The 17,324-nt window shown below is 28.7% G+C and overlaps 5 protein-coding genes across 7 annotated transcripts; 2 read left to right on the plus strand and 3 right to left on the minus strand.

Annotated features, from left to right (window-relative positions):
* The first annotated feature begins 220 nt into the window (after positions 1-220).
* LOC116769004 (uncharacterized) lies at positions 221-3,603 on the plus strand. The gene is made up of 6 exons (XM_032659975.2): positions 221-410; positions 500-705; positions 2,038-2,173; positions 2,433-2,566; positions 3,156-3,315; positions 3,455-3,603. Exons 1-6 carry the CDS (start codon positions 350-352, stop codon positions 3,544-3,546), a joined length of 789 nt encoding a protein of 262 aa, XP_032515866.1. The 5' UTR covers positions 221-349; the 3' UTR covers positions 3,547-3,603.
* On the minus strand, positions 3,028-6,045 carry LOC116769005 (vacuolar protein sorting-associated protein 4). 2 transcript variants are annotated; one of them, XM_032659976.2, is made up of 2 exons: positions 5,890-6,045; positions 3,028-5,597 (listed from the first exon to the last, which is right to left on the minus strand). In XM_032659976.2, exon 2 carries the CDS (start codon positions 5,579-5,581, stop codon positions 4,259-4,261), a length of 1,323 nt encoding a protein of 440 aa, XP_032515867.1. In that variant the 5' UTR covers positions 5,582-5,597; positions 5,890-6,045; the 3' UTR covers positions 3,028-4,258. The 2 variants fall into 2 exon arrangements, with proteins under 2 accessions (XP_032515867.1, XP_061384663.1); XM_061528679.1 differs by lacking the exon at positions 5,890-6,045 and adding an exon at positions 5,803-5,881.
* A 914-nt stretch (positions 6,046-6,959) lies between these two features.
* Positions 6,960-7,725, minus strand: LOC116768980 (putative peptidyl-tRNA hydrolase PTRHD1). Of its 2 annotated transcripts, XM_032659918.2 has the most exons (3): positions 7,671-7,725; positions 7,387-7,578; positions 6,960-7,299 (listed from the first exon to the last, which is right to left on the minus strand). In XM_032659918.2, the coding sequence occupies exons 2-3, from the start codon at positions 7,573-7,575 to the stop codon at positions 7,114-7,116; spliced, it is 375 nt and encodes a 124-aa protein (XP_032515809.1). In that variant the 5' UTR covers positions 7,576-7,578; positions 7,671-7,725; the 3' UTR covers positions 6,960-7,113. The 2 variants fall into 2 exon arrangements, with proteins under 2 accessions (XP_032515809.1, XP_032515808.1); XM_032659917.2 differs by having other exon boundaries at positions 7,387-7,723.
* Positions 7,726-8,556: 831 nt separating this feature from the next.
* Positions 8,557-10,624, plus strand: LOC116769182 (F-box/LRR-repeat protein 7-like). The gene is made up of 3 exons (XM_032660211.2): positions 8,557-8,674; positions 8,746-9,089; positions 9,159-10,624. Exon 3 carries the CDS (start codon positions 9,177-9,179, stop codon positions 10,218-10,220), a length of 1,044 nt encoding a protein of 347 aa, XP_032516102.1. The 5' UTR covers positions 8,557-8,674; positions 8,746-9,089; positions 9,159-9,176; the 3' UTR covers positions 10,221-10,624.
* On the minus strand, positions 10,238-16,653 carry LOC116768993 (transcription elongation factor B polypeptide 3). Its single transcript, XM_032659953.2, has 10 exons — positions 16,465-16,653; positions 15,755-15,950; positions 15,374-15,549; positions 14,251-15,301; positions 14,073-14,179; positions 13,337-13,512; positions 13,131-13,219; positions 12,833-13,032; positions 12,343-12,492; positions 10,238-11,939 (listed from the first exon to the last, which is right to left on the minus strand). Exons 1-10 carry the CDS (start codon positions 16,534-16,536, stop codon positions 11,745-11,747), a joined length of 2,412 nt encoding a protein of 803 aa, XP_032515844.2. The 5' UTR covers positions 16,537-16,653; the 3' UTR covers positions 10,238-11,744.
* Between the last annotated feature and the right edge of the window lie 671 nt (positions 16,654-17,324).

A 17,324-nucleotide genomic window follows, 5' to 3' on the forward strand; every position in this document is an offset into this window, starting at 1 on the left:
AACGAAAATACAATTTCTATTGTAACTTTCGTTAGATTCGTAAAATGTATTTAGTAATCTTTATTCATTACATTTGTCACATTTAATGTATAATACATATTAGAATAATGTCGAATGTATTCCTAAATAATGAATTAAAGTCATAACTATGTGAGAAACCGTGCTTAGCCGCGATCGGTCCTTTGCAATATAATTGTAGCAACAGTTGCCTACGATCCGCGCTACGCTGCACTCGTCCCGCGTTAAGTGATGTTGCGCTTACGAATAAAGTAAAAAGTAGTGATTTGTTATCATGTTTTACTTTAAATGTTACTTATATTTTTATTATTAATTACTGGAAACATTACTAATGTGTGCAATAATGAATAATATTTACTTCGTCTTTTATATTTTTCTCTTTTATTCCAAAGGTAACAATAAAATATTATCTTATAACATCATAAAAAGTTTTTTAAATTATAAATTAAGTTTTATAATGAAATATTACTACACATTTTAGTATCAATTTGCTTGCGCGTTGTGAGTTTATCTGTTCCGAGTTTGAAACAAAAAGGTGAATCTACAACTCTGACATGTGATTATGATCTTGAAGGAGGGAAATTATATTCTGTGAAGTGGTATCGAGATAATGAAGAATTTTACCGATACATGCCCAAATTACGACCACCTCAGCACGCACACAGGCTAGAAGGTGTTAAAGTTGATGTAAGAATTTTACTCTAGATACAAATTTAAACACTTCAGTGTCTTTCACTTCACTGTAAATAACCATAACGTTTTTAGTGCATTTATTTATTAAGCACTTATAGCATAAAATAAATATTCTCTTTAAAAATTAATCAAAGTTTAATAATGTCAAGTCGAAGCAACTTATAGCGGTACTTCATTGGAGAGAAAAATAAATAAACCACAACTACTTATTGAGAGCTATGTCGAAGAAATAATGAGAGAAGAAATATTATATCATAAATATCTTTACTTACTGCTTTTTTTATCAAATGGAGCAAAATTTTTATATTGAGCTGTTTATAAATTTGTAACTTATTGAAGTATAATAGTGTAAAATCAAGAAGATCGCAATATTAATTTTTAATAAGACGTTTTGTTGCTCAAAAACTTTAATACAAATGTAGAAATAATTATTGATTACATAATTTGTGACAAAAAAATAAGTTGGGCTGGCCATGATTAAATTTCCATTAAAGGGCAATCTATTTTTTCGTTTTTATCATACTTGTTACGAAAAATATATATATATATCTTTTAAGAATCTTTAAAAACCTACATCAAAATGTTTTTATTAAATAGAACGTATAAAAAATCTACAAAAGCTATGCTAACGTTCAAAATACAGCCCTATAACACTGTTAGCCTGGCTCCATGGCTCACAAACGATTTTTAACTAGATTACGATATTCTATATCATGAATATCGGGAGTTTGATCAGCTGTTTAACTTTAAAACTATACCACCAAATTCAAATTAGCAAAATAACTTGTCTTCAATTATTAAGGTATAATTTCAATCTTGGCAAATTAGTAGCAAGTAAGAAAATCCCGTAAAACATATGCTATATAGCAGTAGAAACAAAAAGATTTTTTTTTATTATTGTTTGTATAACTTAAATTTTGTTGATTATGAGAGAATAGATTGTAACTTCTATAAAATATCTAGTCATAACATACAAACAGTAATAAGTTAAATTTTCATGGAATTATATACGTTATGCCTAACTGTTACATTTGAGTAGAGTACAAAAGAAAACCACGCTATCACCAAATAGTGAGCACATGTAAATTCTAAATCAAAATTATGGCGCTTGAAGTGTTTTAAACACTAATAATTTTTCATATATTACTTCGAAATATAAAAAAATGTCCAATTTATACACAAATCATACGTGTAGACCATTGCCCGCATTTTATATTGTTTTTTTTTTTTATTGTAATTATTTCTAATGTAAATATCTTCATTATCAGAAATATCTATATAAAGATTAAAAGATAAAAAAAAAATTAACGTTATTTTTTGGTTTAGTTGGAGAAGTCGTCCACACGTCGGGTGCACTTGCGGGACCTAACACTGAAGTCAAGAGGTCTTTATAGATGCGAGGTGTCTGAAGAAGCACCTTCCTTTCACTCGGCTCAGTCTGAGACGTTTATGGAGGTTTATTGTAAGTTGCCTTACGTAATTTAATATCTATATATCAAATATACCTACTTCGAGAAACATTAGGTACATTGAAGAAGTGGTCATTGAAATAAGTAAAATTACTTATATTCCACAGTTAGTTTAACAATATTCTTATTATACATAATATATTATGTGAAATTTTCTTCTATGGTATGAAAAAAAAACAAACAAGTTCATGAATAATTCTTCACAAAACTATTTTTTGCACTCATAGACATAAAAGTTATATTTTATTTTAGATTTCCCACGAGAGAGCCCACGTATAGTCGGTTATGAGCGACCTTATGAACTATTAGAACCGCTTGATGTTAACTGCTCTTCAGCTAAGGCGTTCCCGGCCCCTGAATTACAATGGCACATTAATGGAGAAAAGGTTTAAGTGTTTTGTGGAAGGAGTAAATTATTAAGTATTGAATTCATTCCTAATTTTTCAATTATGTTGACTATATAAAAAAATATTATCAGAAAGACTAACTTTGGCAAGTGTATATGACATCATTCGTAGGTATAGTAGCTTTTCTCAAGTTAAGTTTTTACACGAATTCATCAGAGCAAACTTCTTATGCACTATACTAAAAAAGTACATTCTCTAATATTCGGAGTTGTTATTGATATAAAATAATTCATTATGAAGTAGCATCAAATGTTTTGTCATTTTTGTTACGTCATTACGTTTTATCCTTCCTTTTATCATTCCTTTACTAGTATGATATTTAAGAACTGTTCTGTTTAATTGAACTCACCACCGGCCATTAGACATTGACATTTAGTTTATTATTTTATATATCACACTTATAATTTCTAAGTAAATAAAAGAGATTAACCGTTAAGCAATAAAAAAAATATCGCTTTACTTTTTAATGAATTTTATAATAAATCATGTTAATAATATAAGTATACATAAGGACATGCAATTAATTAATTGCTCCAACTATTTATATTATTATTATTAATAACACAAGGTCACGGAGAGTTCCTGGTTAACAAGTTTAGAAAGCAAGCAAGCTTCACAAGGTTTAATGATATCGACTCTCGGGTTGCGAGCTCCCGCCACACAACATATGAAAATCCGCTGTGTTGCCATCATTGGAACCCATCGGCGGGAGCGAACTGTCACGATAGGTAACCTAATAAGTCTATTCAGTTTATTGTCTATAAAATACTTAAGACAACTTGAAAATTTCACCGAAAACCTATATAAATAATAATTTATATTATTCACTACGATATATATTAAGTATTATATTATTTTTGTTTTCAGAAACTAATCCCTCTGACCGAACAAGACCAGCATCTATTGCTTTCATAATAATAATAGGCTACATCAATATAATTTATCAAACAATGCGATAAAATGAACGTTTGTATGTGATGTATTATTTTATTCTGTAAATAAAATATTGTTTCTAATGTGAAGTATTTTAATTGATAATATTTTTGTACAGTTAATCAGCTTTTTTATTTCTTAAGTATACACAATTTTGGACTTAATAAAAAAATATAAGAATATGCTAAAAGTCTAGACACTACTGGAAATTAAACAATTTATATAAAATTACTATGATGGTTTCTGTCAACAGCAAAAATACAAAAGTATTTTAATTTAAAAGTCATATGATAAAGCCATTAGTATTATTATAATTTCAATTTGAATGAAGTGTGGAACACATAATATAATGAACCCTGTAATTAAATAAGATTTGTTATTTTCCACACATAGGATTTTATTATGACATTTACTATAATATACTAACATCGGATATTATTTCATCAAACTCATATTACTAAAACTACTAGAAACTATAACAAGAATATATCTCAGTTACTCATTACACATATTCAAATGTATAGATATTTTTTTCTTAACAAATATATTTTATTCCATTCCAGACTTAAACTGTAAGAGATAACATTCATTCATTACATTGTTAATGAAGTGCATATATGACAAGACAGTGAAAAGCAAATAAATGTATTAATAAACAAAATATTACATTAAGCTCTTGCTCCAGCAAAAATATAGGCACTGTGCTCTCATAATCTTAATAATTTAAATTTAAAATAATTATCCTTCCTGGCCAAAATCTTCCATGAACTTCTTCAATTTAATCATGTCATCATCATTGACAGTAGGTTTAGATGTTGCAAGGGATCTAAGCATGTCTGACATAGTTACAGGCGGTTCAGCAAGTTTGTCACTTGGTACATCCATCCAGGTCATTTCCATAGCTCCAGCATCTCCTGGTGAACAAGGGGTTAAAAGATCATTCACAATCACATTAGGGTCAGTGGGGCTAGGTCCAGAAACTTTCTTAAAGTGTGTTGAAGACTGGACTTTTCGCACAGGCTGCATCAAAGCATCACGAACAACAATACTAATGTCAGCACCTGAGTATCCATCAGATTTTGTAGCTAACGTTTTCATATCTTGTTCTGTCAATATATGTCGAGTGTTACCTAGATGCAGTTTAAACATATCTAAACGAGCATGTTCTTCAGGGAGAGCTATATAAATACGTTTCTCAAATCTCCTCCTAATAGCAGAATCCAGAACCCAAGGAATATTAGTAGCTCCAAGTACTAAGATACCATCCATGTCATTACCAACACCTTGCATCTGTACTAAAAACTCAGTTTTGATCCTTCTAGCTGATTCAGATTCATTGTCCGACCGGGATGAGCAAAGGGAGTCAATTTCATCAATGAATATTATACTTGGCTTATGCTGTCTTGCCAACTCAAACAGATTTTTCACTAATTTCTCTGATTCTCCAAGCCATTTAGATACAAGGTCAGATGAGGAAACAGAAAAAAATGTAGAATTATTTGCTTCAGTAGCAACAGCTTTGGCTAAGTAAGATTTACCAGTACCGGGTGGGCCAAAAAGCAATATTCCCTTCCATGGGATTCTTTTGCCAGTAAATAAATGTGGGAATTTAATTGGTAGAATGACAGCCTCTTTCAGAGCTTCCTTAGCAGCTTCAAGTCCAGCTACATCACTCCACTTCACATGGGGTTTCTCAACCACAATTGCTCCCTCCAATTTTCCCTGTAGCTTTTTCTTTTCTGGGTCATCAGAATCACTGTCGCTATCACTCTTTTTATCTTCACTCTTAGAGTTTGATTCCCCATCCTTAACTGGTTTCTTCTTACGATCCTTTTTGAGATACTCCTTAAGTTTTTCAGCTCTATCTAAATATTGCAAGCATTTTGCTCTAATGCTTTCTTTAGCTCTCTCCCCTTGCGCTTCATATTTAACTGCATGCAAAAAATATTCTACGCCATGTTCGTAAAGTCGTAGGGCTTCTTCATAATTTTTGTTTTTATCCTCTTCAGTTGCTTTAGTGACAAGATCAATAGCTTTTTGTAATGTATTAGATGAAGCCATTCTGAAAATACTATACCTACAACCAAAATATATTCATTAAAATATGAAGAATATGTATGACATACCTTGAAAATACTCGTTACAAGAGTCATCGTACTGATAATATGACTAACTGATTTTAAGGTTACAACTCATAATTATTTAAGTTATTTTGTTCATATTTGTTTAAGATCAGTATCTCTAATTATTTAACAATATTAGAAGTCTTTTCCTCTACGTACAAAAACAGTGATGACAAATGCCACAGCAAACTCCTCCTCAGACATTAAAATGACTAATAAAATAAGAAATATACAAATGTAACATACCATTCCAGTACTTCGTATTATTGTTAGTAGATAAATTCCTTTAACTTGTTCTTCTAAAATCAAATTATGATACTGTACAAAATATCGTTTTGCATTTACAATTTTTGTTCTATGACAACATAAAGTGTTGCTATTTTATAAACGACTTAATAAAGAATCCTACTAGCGAAAAATAGCGTTAAAAAAAGTAGTTCATTGAAGAAAAGATTTTAGTTCTATTTATTAGGAGTGCTAAATTATCAAAGGTATTTAATAAAGCGGCTCTTCAATATTGGATAATTTTTTTAAACTTTCAATGTGAATAAAATTTGAGCCTAGAACTGGAAAAAATAATTTTTAAGTTCACTACGAGTTTTTAAGTTCTTACTTTTCATTTCAAAATACTGTTTTCATATATAATTTTCGGAATAAAAATATTTAAAACTCATATAAAATATTACATACTTCCTTTAAACGGCAACCGATTTTCCTGCAATTAGTTTAAGACTAAAATTTCTAACAAAATCAATCCATGAAAATGAAATAAATTTTCGTGTTCTAAATAATTTTATAAAATAAACATATTATAAGAACACTGACAGAATATTCAATATACTGTGCACGTGTTTGGACGGATGAATGTCATATTTAAAACAAAAAATCAAAATGAATCCATAGTAATTATAAAAATCATTACCGGATCAATTATATTATTTTATGCCCCTCTTGGTGACGCTGTCAAAGCCATTAGGGTTAACAGTTACAGTCAAGTCGAAACAAAAAAAATATATGCATACAGGTAATGATCATTCAAGATCTTTAATTTTTAAAAAGTCGAAAAATGTAATTCTGTGGTCGCACCTAACAGGGCAAACATGTTACACAAAGCATACATTTAATTCTACCCTTTACTTTGTAACTATATGTGTATGCATTCCATAAGCTCATTATATTACTATATAATTAGCGAACTTTTGTAGTGTGACTTTGATGGTGACAAGGGAAATTATTATTTATTATATTGTTTTTAGATTCATATATTGACCTAAGCTCCAAAAAACAACTCAAGTAACCAACTGTAACACCAGGCATTGAAAGTTCAATTGAACAGTCTTTTTATTATATTATATACATAACAGTAATAACACATATATCCAGTAACATTAAAGATGCAACATATACATTGGGATCCGTATTAGATATAACTTCACTTAAACAAAAAATTGTTAATCATTATACATATAATTAACTTGCTAAAGTGGTCTTATATAATTTGAATTTGCCAACAAATTTTTTTACTTCATCTTTTGGATATGGTTTTAGAGCCAAACAAGTTGCAACATTTTCTGGCTGTTCTATCCAAAGCTTGTGAGCTATTGAATTTTCTTTTAATTTTTCCGCCACTTTCTTTAATGATTCTTCATTAGGTACCTGTAAGAACGCTTTAATTTTTAATATACTAGATTTTTTATGTGACTTTAAGTGAACAAAAAAATATTTAGTTTTAGCATAACTTACTTCTAAAACAACTTTATGCATATTATCTAAGTTATTTAAGTATTCTAAAGTAACTTCATCATCTTTATATAAATGTAAGGCAGCTGTGGAAGCATGGCATGCTTGTGCGACTAATGCACCCACGGACCATCCTAGGTCTTTTAATAAATCACTTCTAAGAAGTACATACTGGACAATTGAATTAGACATTATCTGTTAAAAGCAATAATTTACAAAAATCCTTAAGCCGTATAAATCAATATTTTGTAAAATGCTATCCTTATAATATAGATTTTATTATTTACTTTTTATTTTTGTCTCGTATTTGACAAATTTTGACAATTGTTGTTAATTGTTGACAATTAGTTTTTGTGAAATAAATCATTCTATGTTGCCATTATGTTACATTTTTTTTTACAATTGTTTTATGAATTTAAGTAAATGTCATGAATTTACCAACTATTTTAAAAATACTTGAAATTCTATGGTTGAACTAGGAAAAAGGTTTTCCAAATTAGTCTGAATTCTCGACCACTAATAGGACATCAGATAATTCAAATTAAATTTCTAAACCATCTGAGAATTTAAGCTTTAATCACATTCAAAAACCCATTGAAAACTCTCATTTAGTTTAGCAGCTAAAGATTTCATTAAGCTTGAAATAACCATTGAATATTTTGTAAGGTAGGAATAACGTATTATCTGTATGACAAAATATTAATCTATAAGTGTTTTGTATTAAACCTTACCTTTAATTAAAGAAAATTGTCCAAAACAATCTTTGGTGTTTTATTACATGGTCCATGTTATATTTTTTCTTCTTTAGATGTTGAATATTTGATGTTTTTTATTTTAGGTCTTTTACAAAATATAATAAAGATTAAACAAAAATATTTCAATAATTTAATAAATGTATATATAACAATATAATATATTATATTTGTGTTGATTTACATTTACAATTATATATTTTTCTTATGATGTAAATGCAACAGCTTGATGTAATTAAGACAATTTATAGTTATGTAATAAAGAAGAAATCAAGAATACTTACTATATATATTGAAGTAAATAAAGTTCATTTAATTTTTAATGTAACAAGCCTATTAAATTAATAACTATCAGCATTCAGCTGGTGTGTAATGATCCTAATATTAAATCAACATATATTGTTTTGACTTTTGACAGATGAAGAAATCTACTTTTAAATACATAATGATATTGGTTCATTTAGTAAATTTATAAGTAGATATATTGAAATCAATAGAATTAAGTTGTAATAAATTGATTTACCTTTATATATAATATGGTATTAGTTTTACATTTTTATACGGTATATATCTCCTATTTTTGCATCTAATTGAATTTGTGTTGTTTTAGATACAAACAACAACAACAGAATAAAGTGCCTAATTGTTACTTCAGTCGAGGCTGTTAAATCTTATTGTATTCATAAGTTAATCCCGGATCGTGTTTCCTACATTCTACACGACACTGGCAGAATATACTGTGCACATCTTTGCACGGATGAAGGCCATATTTAAAACAACCTACCTACATATTGATAATACTATTTGAGAATAAATATAGAATTTTCAATGATTTGCAAATTTGTCCCCAATGAAAATAGTGAAGCACGCAATTACGGTTATTAGTTACACAATTTCAATTGTGAACTACACTTTCATTAGTGTCAATATAGCTGCATTATTATGATATAGTTGGTATGTTCATAATATTATATTAGTCTCATATTGATACTTATATGATAATTTTTATAATGCTTTATATAGATTTACAGGATAATAAACATGACTTTCACTGTTGATGAAGAGGAGGTATTGGACCAGATAAATGTTTTACCAGATGAAATATTGATTTATATTTTCAAATGTTTGCCTCTTGACTCTCTACTCAATTGTGAAAAAGTTTGTAAACGGTGGGAGGAACTAGCACGAGATCCAGCTCTATGGAGAAGGATAGTTATAGTTTATTCTGGGAAACAAGGCCAAACTGAAGTGAGTGAAAAAAATTTAGAGATTATATTAAGTCATAAAGAATATATACAATGTTTGAAGATTCAATACATGTATATTTATTCAGTTATAAAATTTGTGATAGATCAATGTGAAAACCTTATTAGCCTAGAGTTGGTCATGTGCCGAATTGGCAAAGATTTCGAATATGACATCCTAAAATGGCCAAATCTTAAGAAATTAAACCTGAGGAATTCTATTTTACTTTCAAGCAATATTGATCTTATGGTGCCATTTGAAAATTTTTGCCATCTACAATATCTGGCTTTATCAGATTTTGGTTTGTCCTCCTTGAATTGTGATTCTCTACTTGGATGTAATTATTTAACTCATATCCTCATTGAAAAAATCAAAGGTTTAGGATTGGAATTTATTAATAAATTGATATTGTCTAAACAGAAAATAATCAAAACGTTGCATATTTATGGTGGGAATTCAATCAATGACTACACTTTAAAACTTTTGTCAAATTGTGTTTCACTAAATGATTTAGCTATAGTGAGATGTGAAAATTTAACAGACAAGGGATTTATTTCTTTGACACAATTAAATAATCTCCAACACCTGCAGATATGGAATAATAATAATTTTACTGAAACAGGCATATTGCAAGTGCTGGGTAGTCCTTCTATAAAACAGCTGAAAAGTTTGAGTCTATCCCGAATACAGAATGTGACACCTGTATCCGTCGATTTACTATCTGAATACTATAAAAACCTTAAATTTTTAGCCCTGTACCATTGTCCTAAAATAATTCACACAGATTATGAAAAACAGTTAAAATCAAAATTTAGAAATATAGATGTTGTACTTTATTGATAATAAAACCAACATGATATCCACAAATTAAATTTATTCACAGTATAAATAATGATCATATAACATTGTGAAATGGGATATTAAAATTCTAAGTCACAAAGGTATATGAATTTTCAATTTCCATGTATATTATCGGTATACTTTACATAGATCTCAGTAATTGCTATGTTGTACTAAACAAACTGCAAACATTTAGGTAACTACAATTTAAATGAATCTGAAAGACAATTTCTTTCAATATTCCATAAATGTATAGTGGTTTGAAACAATGATCAATTTGTAAACTTTTATATCAGTCAATAATAAGTGATGAAAAACCTTAATGTAATTTTAAATTTAAGGACATCTAATGTTAATTATGATAGAATAAGAAATTTAGTAGTAATATAAAAATATATTTCTAACACCATCTTTTAATTTCAAAGCATTTATCACAGCAACCCTACAAATTAATTTGTTTATTTCTGATATATTATTCTCATTGTTAACAAATTTTTTATTTGATCTTTAATGCAGTGAAAATTAAAAAATTCAGCCAGTTCATGCATTTTTCAAAATATTTATTGAGTTGTAACATTCTGAAATATGAAATGAAACAGAAATTTATATTAACCTTTCAACTCATATATATGTTAAAAAAAAAAAAATCTAGTTCTGTGCAAATTTTGGTTTAGTACAGGAACAATAATTGTAGAAACAGGTTCTACGCTAAGTTTAGAAATATTCTAATATAATGTGACATATTTACAGAAAGTGGTCATAACATGATTTCTATGTAAGAGATTTGAAGAGAAAATAATTCCACATAGCATAAAAATAAACTACTAATATGAGTTTAACCTATCTAAACCTACGACCTAAGGTGTATACTATATTAAAATGGGGGAAAGCTTATAACTATTTTTGTCCTTTTATAAAAATATTTAGTATGGTAACAAATTACTTATCTATAATTGAAATATATAACAGGTTTCACACACAAAATTCAATATTCAGGTCTTTATATGAAAATTTATCAATTATAAATTCAAAAATAAAGGGGATAAAAAATTACCAACTGAAAACTCTAACAATATATTCTGTTAAGTCAAATCAAAGTTTAATATGGAGATTCTAAATACCAGGAATAAATGAATAATAGTATTGTTTAGAGCCTTTACTTACTCTATGATACAATGTCTTTGTTATGTTTAAAAATATTGTTGTACAATATTTTATACGTAAATTAAAACTGAAAGTTTTTAATAGTCCATTTAAAAATTTTATTATGTTGATTTTTTGTTTCTTTTTAGTTATAAAAAATATGTTATTAAGAACATTAGCACATGAGTGCCATAGTTTAAGTTGAGTGGGCTCGTCTATTTACTTTAAAACAGTTGATTACTTTTTACCGCAGATATTCATAGTGTGATATTAAATTCTTATCATTAATAAATATAATAAAAACATCAAAGGTCCCATTAAAACCTACTCTCATATTCTATACTGTATATAGAAACAATAACATGTAACAACTTCCCTTCATCATCGTTTTCTTCCGCGCATAAATTGCAGTGCTTTTTGCATAAGCGGTGCTTTCTTGGGCTTGAAGTTCGATGAGTTTGTTATAACCGGGGCTGGGGCAGCCCTGCCACCTTTTAATACATTAGGTGCTGCAGAAAGAGAGGCAACCCTAGCAGCAGGGCTGGCAGTAGCAGCAAATGCTGTACCGTGTTGTGCCTATAAAATTAAAATATATAGTTTATGGTTACATTTGTCTGTTTATTAATTATAAATGTTATTTTTATGTGCTGTAAAATTTATGTTCAACTATTTTATTAAATATTATTTAATTTAATTTACCAACTGTTTTGTCTGATGCTTTCATTATGATAATGATATCGATTTTAGAAAGTAGCTTGACAGTGTACAAGGTGGTATACATTTATTGGCTTTGTGGTCAAATCTCTTATGGTACCAGCACATGCCATTAGTATCTCTAAACAACTGTTGACAACCAAATTCTTTCTCATATATTTATTTAAACATTATCTTTTCATTTTAATTTTATTAAGAATTTTATTATCACTTAATTTACTTAGAGTTTTAATTTTGTTTTATATAAATTAATATAATTTAGTACCTGTTTCTTTGCAACATTACGAGGTGGTTTCACTACAGTATCAACATAGGCCATTTTAGTTTGCTTTATGGGCGCCTTCTTTGCCTCTTGAGTCATTTTGATGTTGGCAGTGAGTGATTTAAGCTTAATTTCTTGTTCTTCTTGGCATCGCTAAAATTTAAATCATCAGTCAAAAGTCTAATTTCACACTTTTTTCAGAGATTACTTTCAGAAAAGTGAAGTTTTAAGGGTTTATTCTAGACCACTCTGTTACATTATAATTATAATTACACATACATAGCCAGTAAAGCACTATTAAAATGTTCACATGAAAAGTGAAAAGGTCATGATGGTTTGATTGTCAGGGTTGAAAAATAAAATTGCTTCTATATCTGTATAAAAGTAAATAATAAAAATGAAATAATATAGAAATAACCTTTAAGGCAATATAATATTACTACTTGATATTGTACTGAAATGTTATGTCGGTCAAAACATATAAATAACTTACAATATACATTTCCCTCCAAGTCTCCATTTCCTGTCGTTTCTTGTTCCTAAAACTTTTCTCACAGAATTTCTGCCACAAATGATCAGTGTCGTCCATGAGGTATGGGTTGTAATGTTCCAAAACAAATAACTGCTGTGGAGTTGCTTTATCCACAACTGGTTTTAATATTTCATATGGAACCCCACCAGTGTATTCAAGGGCTGAAAATATAAACAAGTTCAAGACAAACAATATATATATAATACATTATTTGCATTGGACAAGGAAACAATGGTGCAATAAAAAGTAAAAATCTTACCATCAATATGTTCTTGCAGGACATGGACACACATTTCATATAATGTTGTGATTTTTCCTATAACTTTGTTGCCAGAATAGACTTTTGTTCTGAAAATTTAATAGATAATTAATAAATAGATAATCTGAGTACGGCAGATACTTTATTATAGAATATTTTCAACAGAGATATAATAAAGTGATTGGTAAACAAGAATATTTTCTAACCTCTGATTTTTCGACGATATTGCGCTACTCATAGCGTCTTCATCGCTGAAGTGTGGTAGGAATTTCGGAGGTGGGCGTGGCCGATAGTTGGGTGATATCTCTGGTAAGGCAGATATTTCTAATGAGGGCAATGGAGCCAATTTAGCACTAGGTGCTAGCAAATTGGGAGGGTTGAGCTGTAACATACAACAAATAGTAAATAACTTATTATAAGAACTATAAGAAGTGCATGACATTATACAATAATTTAATTAGTTCGAGTGTCTAAGACTTTAACGAGTACACATTTAAATAAAACCATGTTTTCTACATAATTTTGATATAATGTTATTCTACATTTAAAGTATAGGTATTTATCAACATCGACCATAGTACTCACTATTTTATTTCAAAACTTTCCCATCCACCATTTCAGAAACAAATGTCTATCAAAAATCAATTAAAACTAGGTTTAAGGTATTTAAATGTAAATAAAATTCATATTAATTTTTTATAAGTACATTAAAAAATAATAATTTTAACTTTGTATAGTTTTTCATACTGAGGGAATTCTTATTATTATTCTTATTAAAGAACACTTTAATAAAAAATCAATAGGTAGTAAGCTTATATTGTCTCATAATTTATTGTATCTCTAACTGTTTGTGGTTTTCCATAAAATTGTTGTTTTAGATCTTACTAAATATACATAATTATTATACGAGAAAAGTATTAAATAAAATCTTACTAAACTTACATTGTCACTAGGAGAGCGTGGAGATTGCATATTATCTTTAGAAAATATAGATTTTTTCTTTGGCTTTGACGGACTTATCATGCCAAGTGCTTCGGCAAAACTGGCACCTGAATTTTTATTAATTTAAAATTATATTTGGTATCATTATTTTCATTAAATATAGTAAGTATATTATTACCTGAGCCACAATCTATACCATCATCGCTATCTTCTGTTCTTTTTGGTTGTTTCTCCTTGTCCTCCCTTGACTTGTTAGATTGTTTACTAGAACTAGACTTATGTTTACTTTTCTTGGAACTATCGCTGTTATGATTGCTATCAGATTTTCGTTTGCTGTCACCTGATTCTTTAGAAGAATGTTTCTTCTCACTTTTGTGACTTTCTTTGTCTTTTGAGGAACTATGTTTTTCTTTTGACTTTTCTTTGACTTGTTCATCTTTTTTATCATCATGTTCTTTAGATTTATGTTTATCATTAGAAACATCTTTATGAGAAGATTTTTTGTGTTTATCAGATATCTGTGAGGATTGTTTGTCTGTACTACTTGATGTTCTCTCTGAGTGACTTTTATGATATTCGGGTACAAGTTTTTTATTTTTCTCTGAACTGCTACTTGATCTGTGTTTATCTTCACTCTTGCTGGACTTATGTTTGTGTGAACTCTCACTAGACTTGTGTTTGTCAGTTCCGCTTGACTTGGTTTTATCTGAACTGCTACTAGATCTATGTTTATTACTGTGTTTACTTGAGTCTTCTTTTATTTGCTTCTCTTTGTCTGAATGTCTATTTTCTTTGTCTTTTTTGTCTAAACTTTTTTCATGCCCTTTAGAACTTTTGTGGGAGTGAGAACTGTGGGACTTGTCTTTGGGTTTGTCAGATGAATGTCTTTTATCAGAACTGTCATTATGTTCCTTGCTTTGCTTTGAATCTTCTCTATCATGTCTTGATTCATGCTTATGTTTGCTTTGATGTGAACTAGATGACTGTCTCAAATGGGATGGTTTATATGACTCTTTGTGTTGATTTTTCACTACCTTTGCTTCAGTATCTGGGATCTCTTCTTCTTCATCTTCTGACTTTGTATCTTCACTGCCACTGTCACTTTGTGATGATTCATCCTCACTGTTTTCACTTTCGGATGACTCTATTTTCTTTCTTGATTCTGATTTTATATTATAGCCGTTATCTTGTGAGTATTTAGATTTTTTTGTATCATCATGGTCTTCCTCCTAAAAATTAAGTAGTCAGTTTATGTATTATTTTTTAAAAATTTTAAACTTACATTTATTATTGAAACTTACCTCACTACTTTGATATTTTCTCTTATTTCCACTATAATCCCCGTTTGTTTGCTTATGGTACTTTTCTTCAGTCTTTGATCTTCTATTTGATTTCTCAGATGTATCATGTTTACTTGTAGATTTGCTTGGGTTACTGTCATAATCCCTGCCATTATCATGACTACTGTAGTTTTGGGCTGTTAAAATAAATTATTTCCTTTTGCAAATACTAGTTAAATTATTAATTTTCTAGCATTCACTACTAACTTCTAATTCTACCTCTACATGATGTGTAGTTATAGTTAAGTATAACATAATCATAATATATAGAATGTAGGGAATATTTCTATAAATGAGTTATAGGTAATAGTTTTGTGAATTGAAGAATTTAAGAAGCCTCACTGTCGTCATTATGATCTTCATGATCACTTTCTTCCGCAGCCACCATAACCTTCCATTTTAACACAAGAGCTCTAGCAGCTTGTCCAATTTCTCCTGGTTCCTTTCGCAGAGCATTGACTGTGCGGCCAACACCAGTATCTTGCAAATGCTGTACAGTTACTTTCAAGTGGTATAACTTATCTATACTCTTTAAAATCTGAAAAAATTATTGCTATAATTGTACAAATGTACTTTTTTATCAAATAAATATTAATATTGATAGTATTCCTCACTAACTTTAGTGTGTGTTAAGGTGTTTCCTACTTTCATTGTTTTGTTATTTGACTTTGTAAAGTATAAACAGGTTTCACATATAAAAATCATTTGCTGTTTATTTTCTATCTCTGGTCTTGTCTTTGCATATGTAATTGGATTAGTGATTGCAAATGCTATTATATATTTTAAATTTTATTATATTAGTTAGTAGAGCGCATACGAAATATATTTAAACTACGTAGTAGGCATATATTTATATAAAGAACCAGTATAGCATAATCGGTTTCTCATATTTTTCCATCTACTTTTATATCAATGTAAGCAAGCTATATCATTGGATTGTAAAAGTAATTATAAATTTGTTATGTTCTAGTCTTGTGATGATTATTATTTTACCACTATGTATTACTAATGGGTGAAATTATTATCATTCAAAGATTCCAGACGTTACTTACTTTCTGTTCGTCATTGGGATATTTTTCTATAGATCGTTGGTAATGTTTAACTAAATCTAAAACAGACGCCATACCACTTCACAGATTTAAATCTATGTTGATTTTTTTTTTGTGATTAAGAAATAAGTGCCAGCTGGTAAACGGGCACCATTTTTGTCACACACATGTCTATGACGTACAGCTCATTTGCGATATGATTGAAAACGTTTTGTTAATGCCATGACATTTAAAAAAAAATCATTATTGGTGTTACTTACGAATAATGACATTTATATTATTATGTAAAAGTTGTTTTCTATTTGAATAAAAATGATATAGAATATGATCTAATAAACTACAAGTATAACTAAATGTATATTTAGTCTTATCTGTATTTAGTCACTAGATTTAATGAAGTAATTATATTTTGTAATTATAATTTCAATAAATATACCTATGTGCCTTTTTTTTTAGAATAATTAAGTGGTTTTCATTTTCATTTCTGTTTACTATTTTAGAATTGAATGCCTCTTCACTTTTTTTAAATTAAGATACGTAGATGTTAAAAGAAATAATTTTTTAACGTTTATATTATGTAAGGGTGTTAAAAATACAGCTCGTATTTTTGTGGGTTTTCTTCTATATACAACATATTACTTCTCACAATGTGTGAATTGTTCTAAGTTTTGGTAAAAATAACAATGTTTTCATATAAAACTTTTCCCCAACATTAGTCATTAAACTGTTGAACTATATTATCTTTATTACAGTGAAGAGGTTTGTATATTTGAATTATTACTACCCAAATAGAAAAAGAAACAATAGTTTCGAGATAAAATGGTGGCGGCGCGAGTTTTAAAAATCATATTGTTGTGATAATC

This window comes from Danaus plexippus, chromosome 5 (genome assembly GCF_018135715.1).
Source record: "Danaus plexippus chromosome 5, MEX_DaPlex, whole genome shotgun sequence".
Taxonomy (NCBI): Eukaryota; Metazoa; Arthropoda; class Insecta; order Lepidoptera; family Nymphalidae; genus Danaus; species Danaus plexippus.

Excerpts from the sequence above, each read along its gene's own strand:
- LOC116769004 (XM_032659975.2), top strand. The coding sequence starts at position 350 with ATGTGTGCAATAATGAATAATATTTACTTCGTCTTTTATATTTTTCTC. Across the intron at positions 411-499 it reads TTTTCTCTTTTATTCCAAAG|TATCAATTTGCTTGCGCGTT; the intron begins GTAACAATAAAA and ends TACACATTTTAG. Across the intron at positions 706-2,037 it reads TAGAAGGTGTTAAAGTTGAT|TTGGAGAAGTCGTCCACACG; the intron begins GTAAGAATTTTA and ends TTTTTGGTTTAG.
- LOC116769005 (XM_032659976.2), bottom strand. The coding sequence starts at position 5,581 with ATGGCTTCATCTAATACATTACAAAAAGCTATTGATCTTGTCACTAAA.
- LOC116769182 (XM_032660211.2), top strand. The coding sequence starts at position 9,177 with ATGACTTTCACTGTTGATGAAGAGGAGGTATTGGACCAGATAAATGTT.
- LOC116768980 (XM_032659918.2), bottom strand. The coding sequence starts at position 7,575 with ATGTCTAATTCAATTGTCCAGTATGTACTTCTTAGAAGTGATTTATTA. Across the intron at positions 7,300-7,386 it reads TGCATAAAGTTGTTTTAGAA|GTACCTAATGAAGAATCATT; the intron begins GTAAGTTATGCT and ends GCGTTCTTACAG.
- LOC116768993 (XM_032659953.2), bottom strand. The coding sequence starts at position 16,536 with ATGGCGTCTGTTTTAGATTTAGTTAAACATTACCAACGATCTATAGAA. Across the intron at positions 15,550-15,754 it reads TGAAGATCATAATGACGACA|CCCAAAACTACAGTAGTCAT; the intron begins GTGAGGCTTCTT and ends TTATTTTAACAG. Across the intron at positions 14,180-14,250 it reads TGGTATAGATTGTGGCTCAG|GTGCCAGTTTTGCCGAAGCA; the intron begins GTAATAATATAC and ends ATAAAAATTCAG.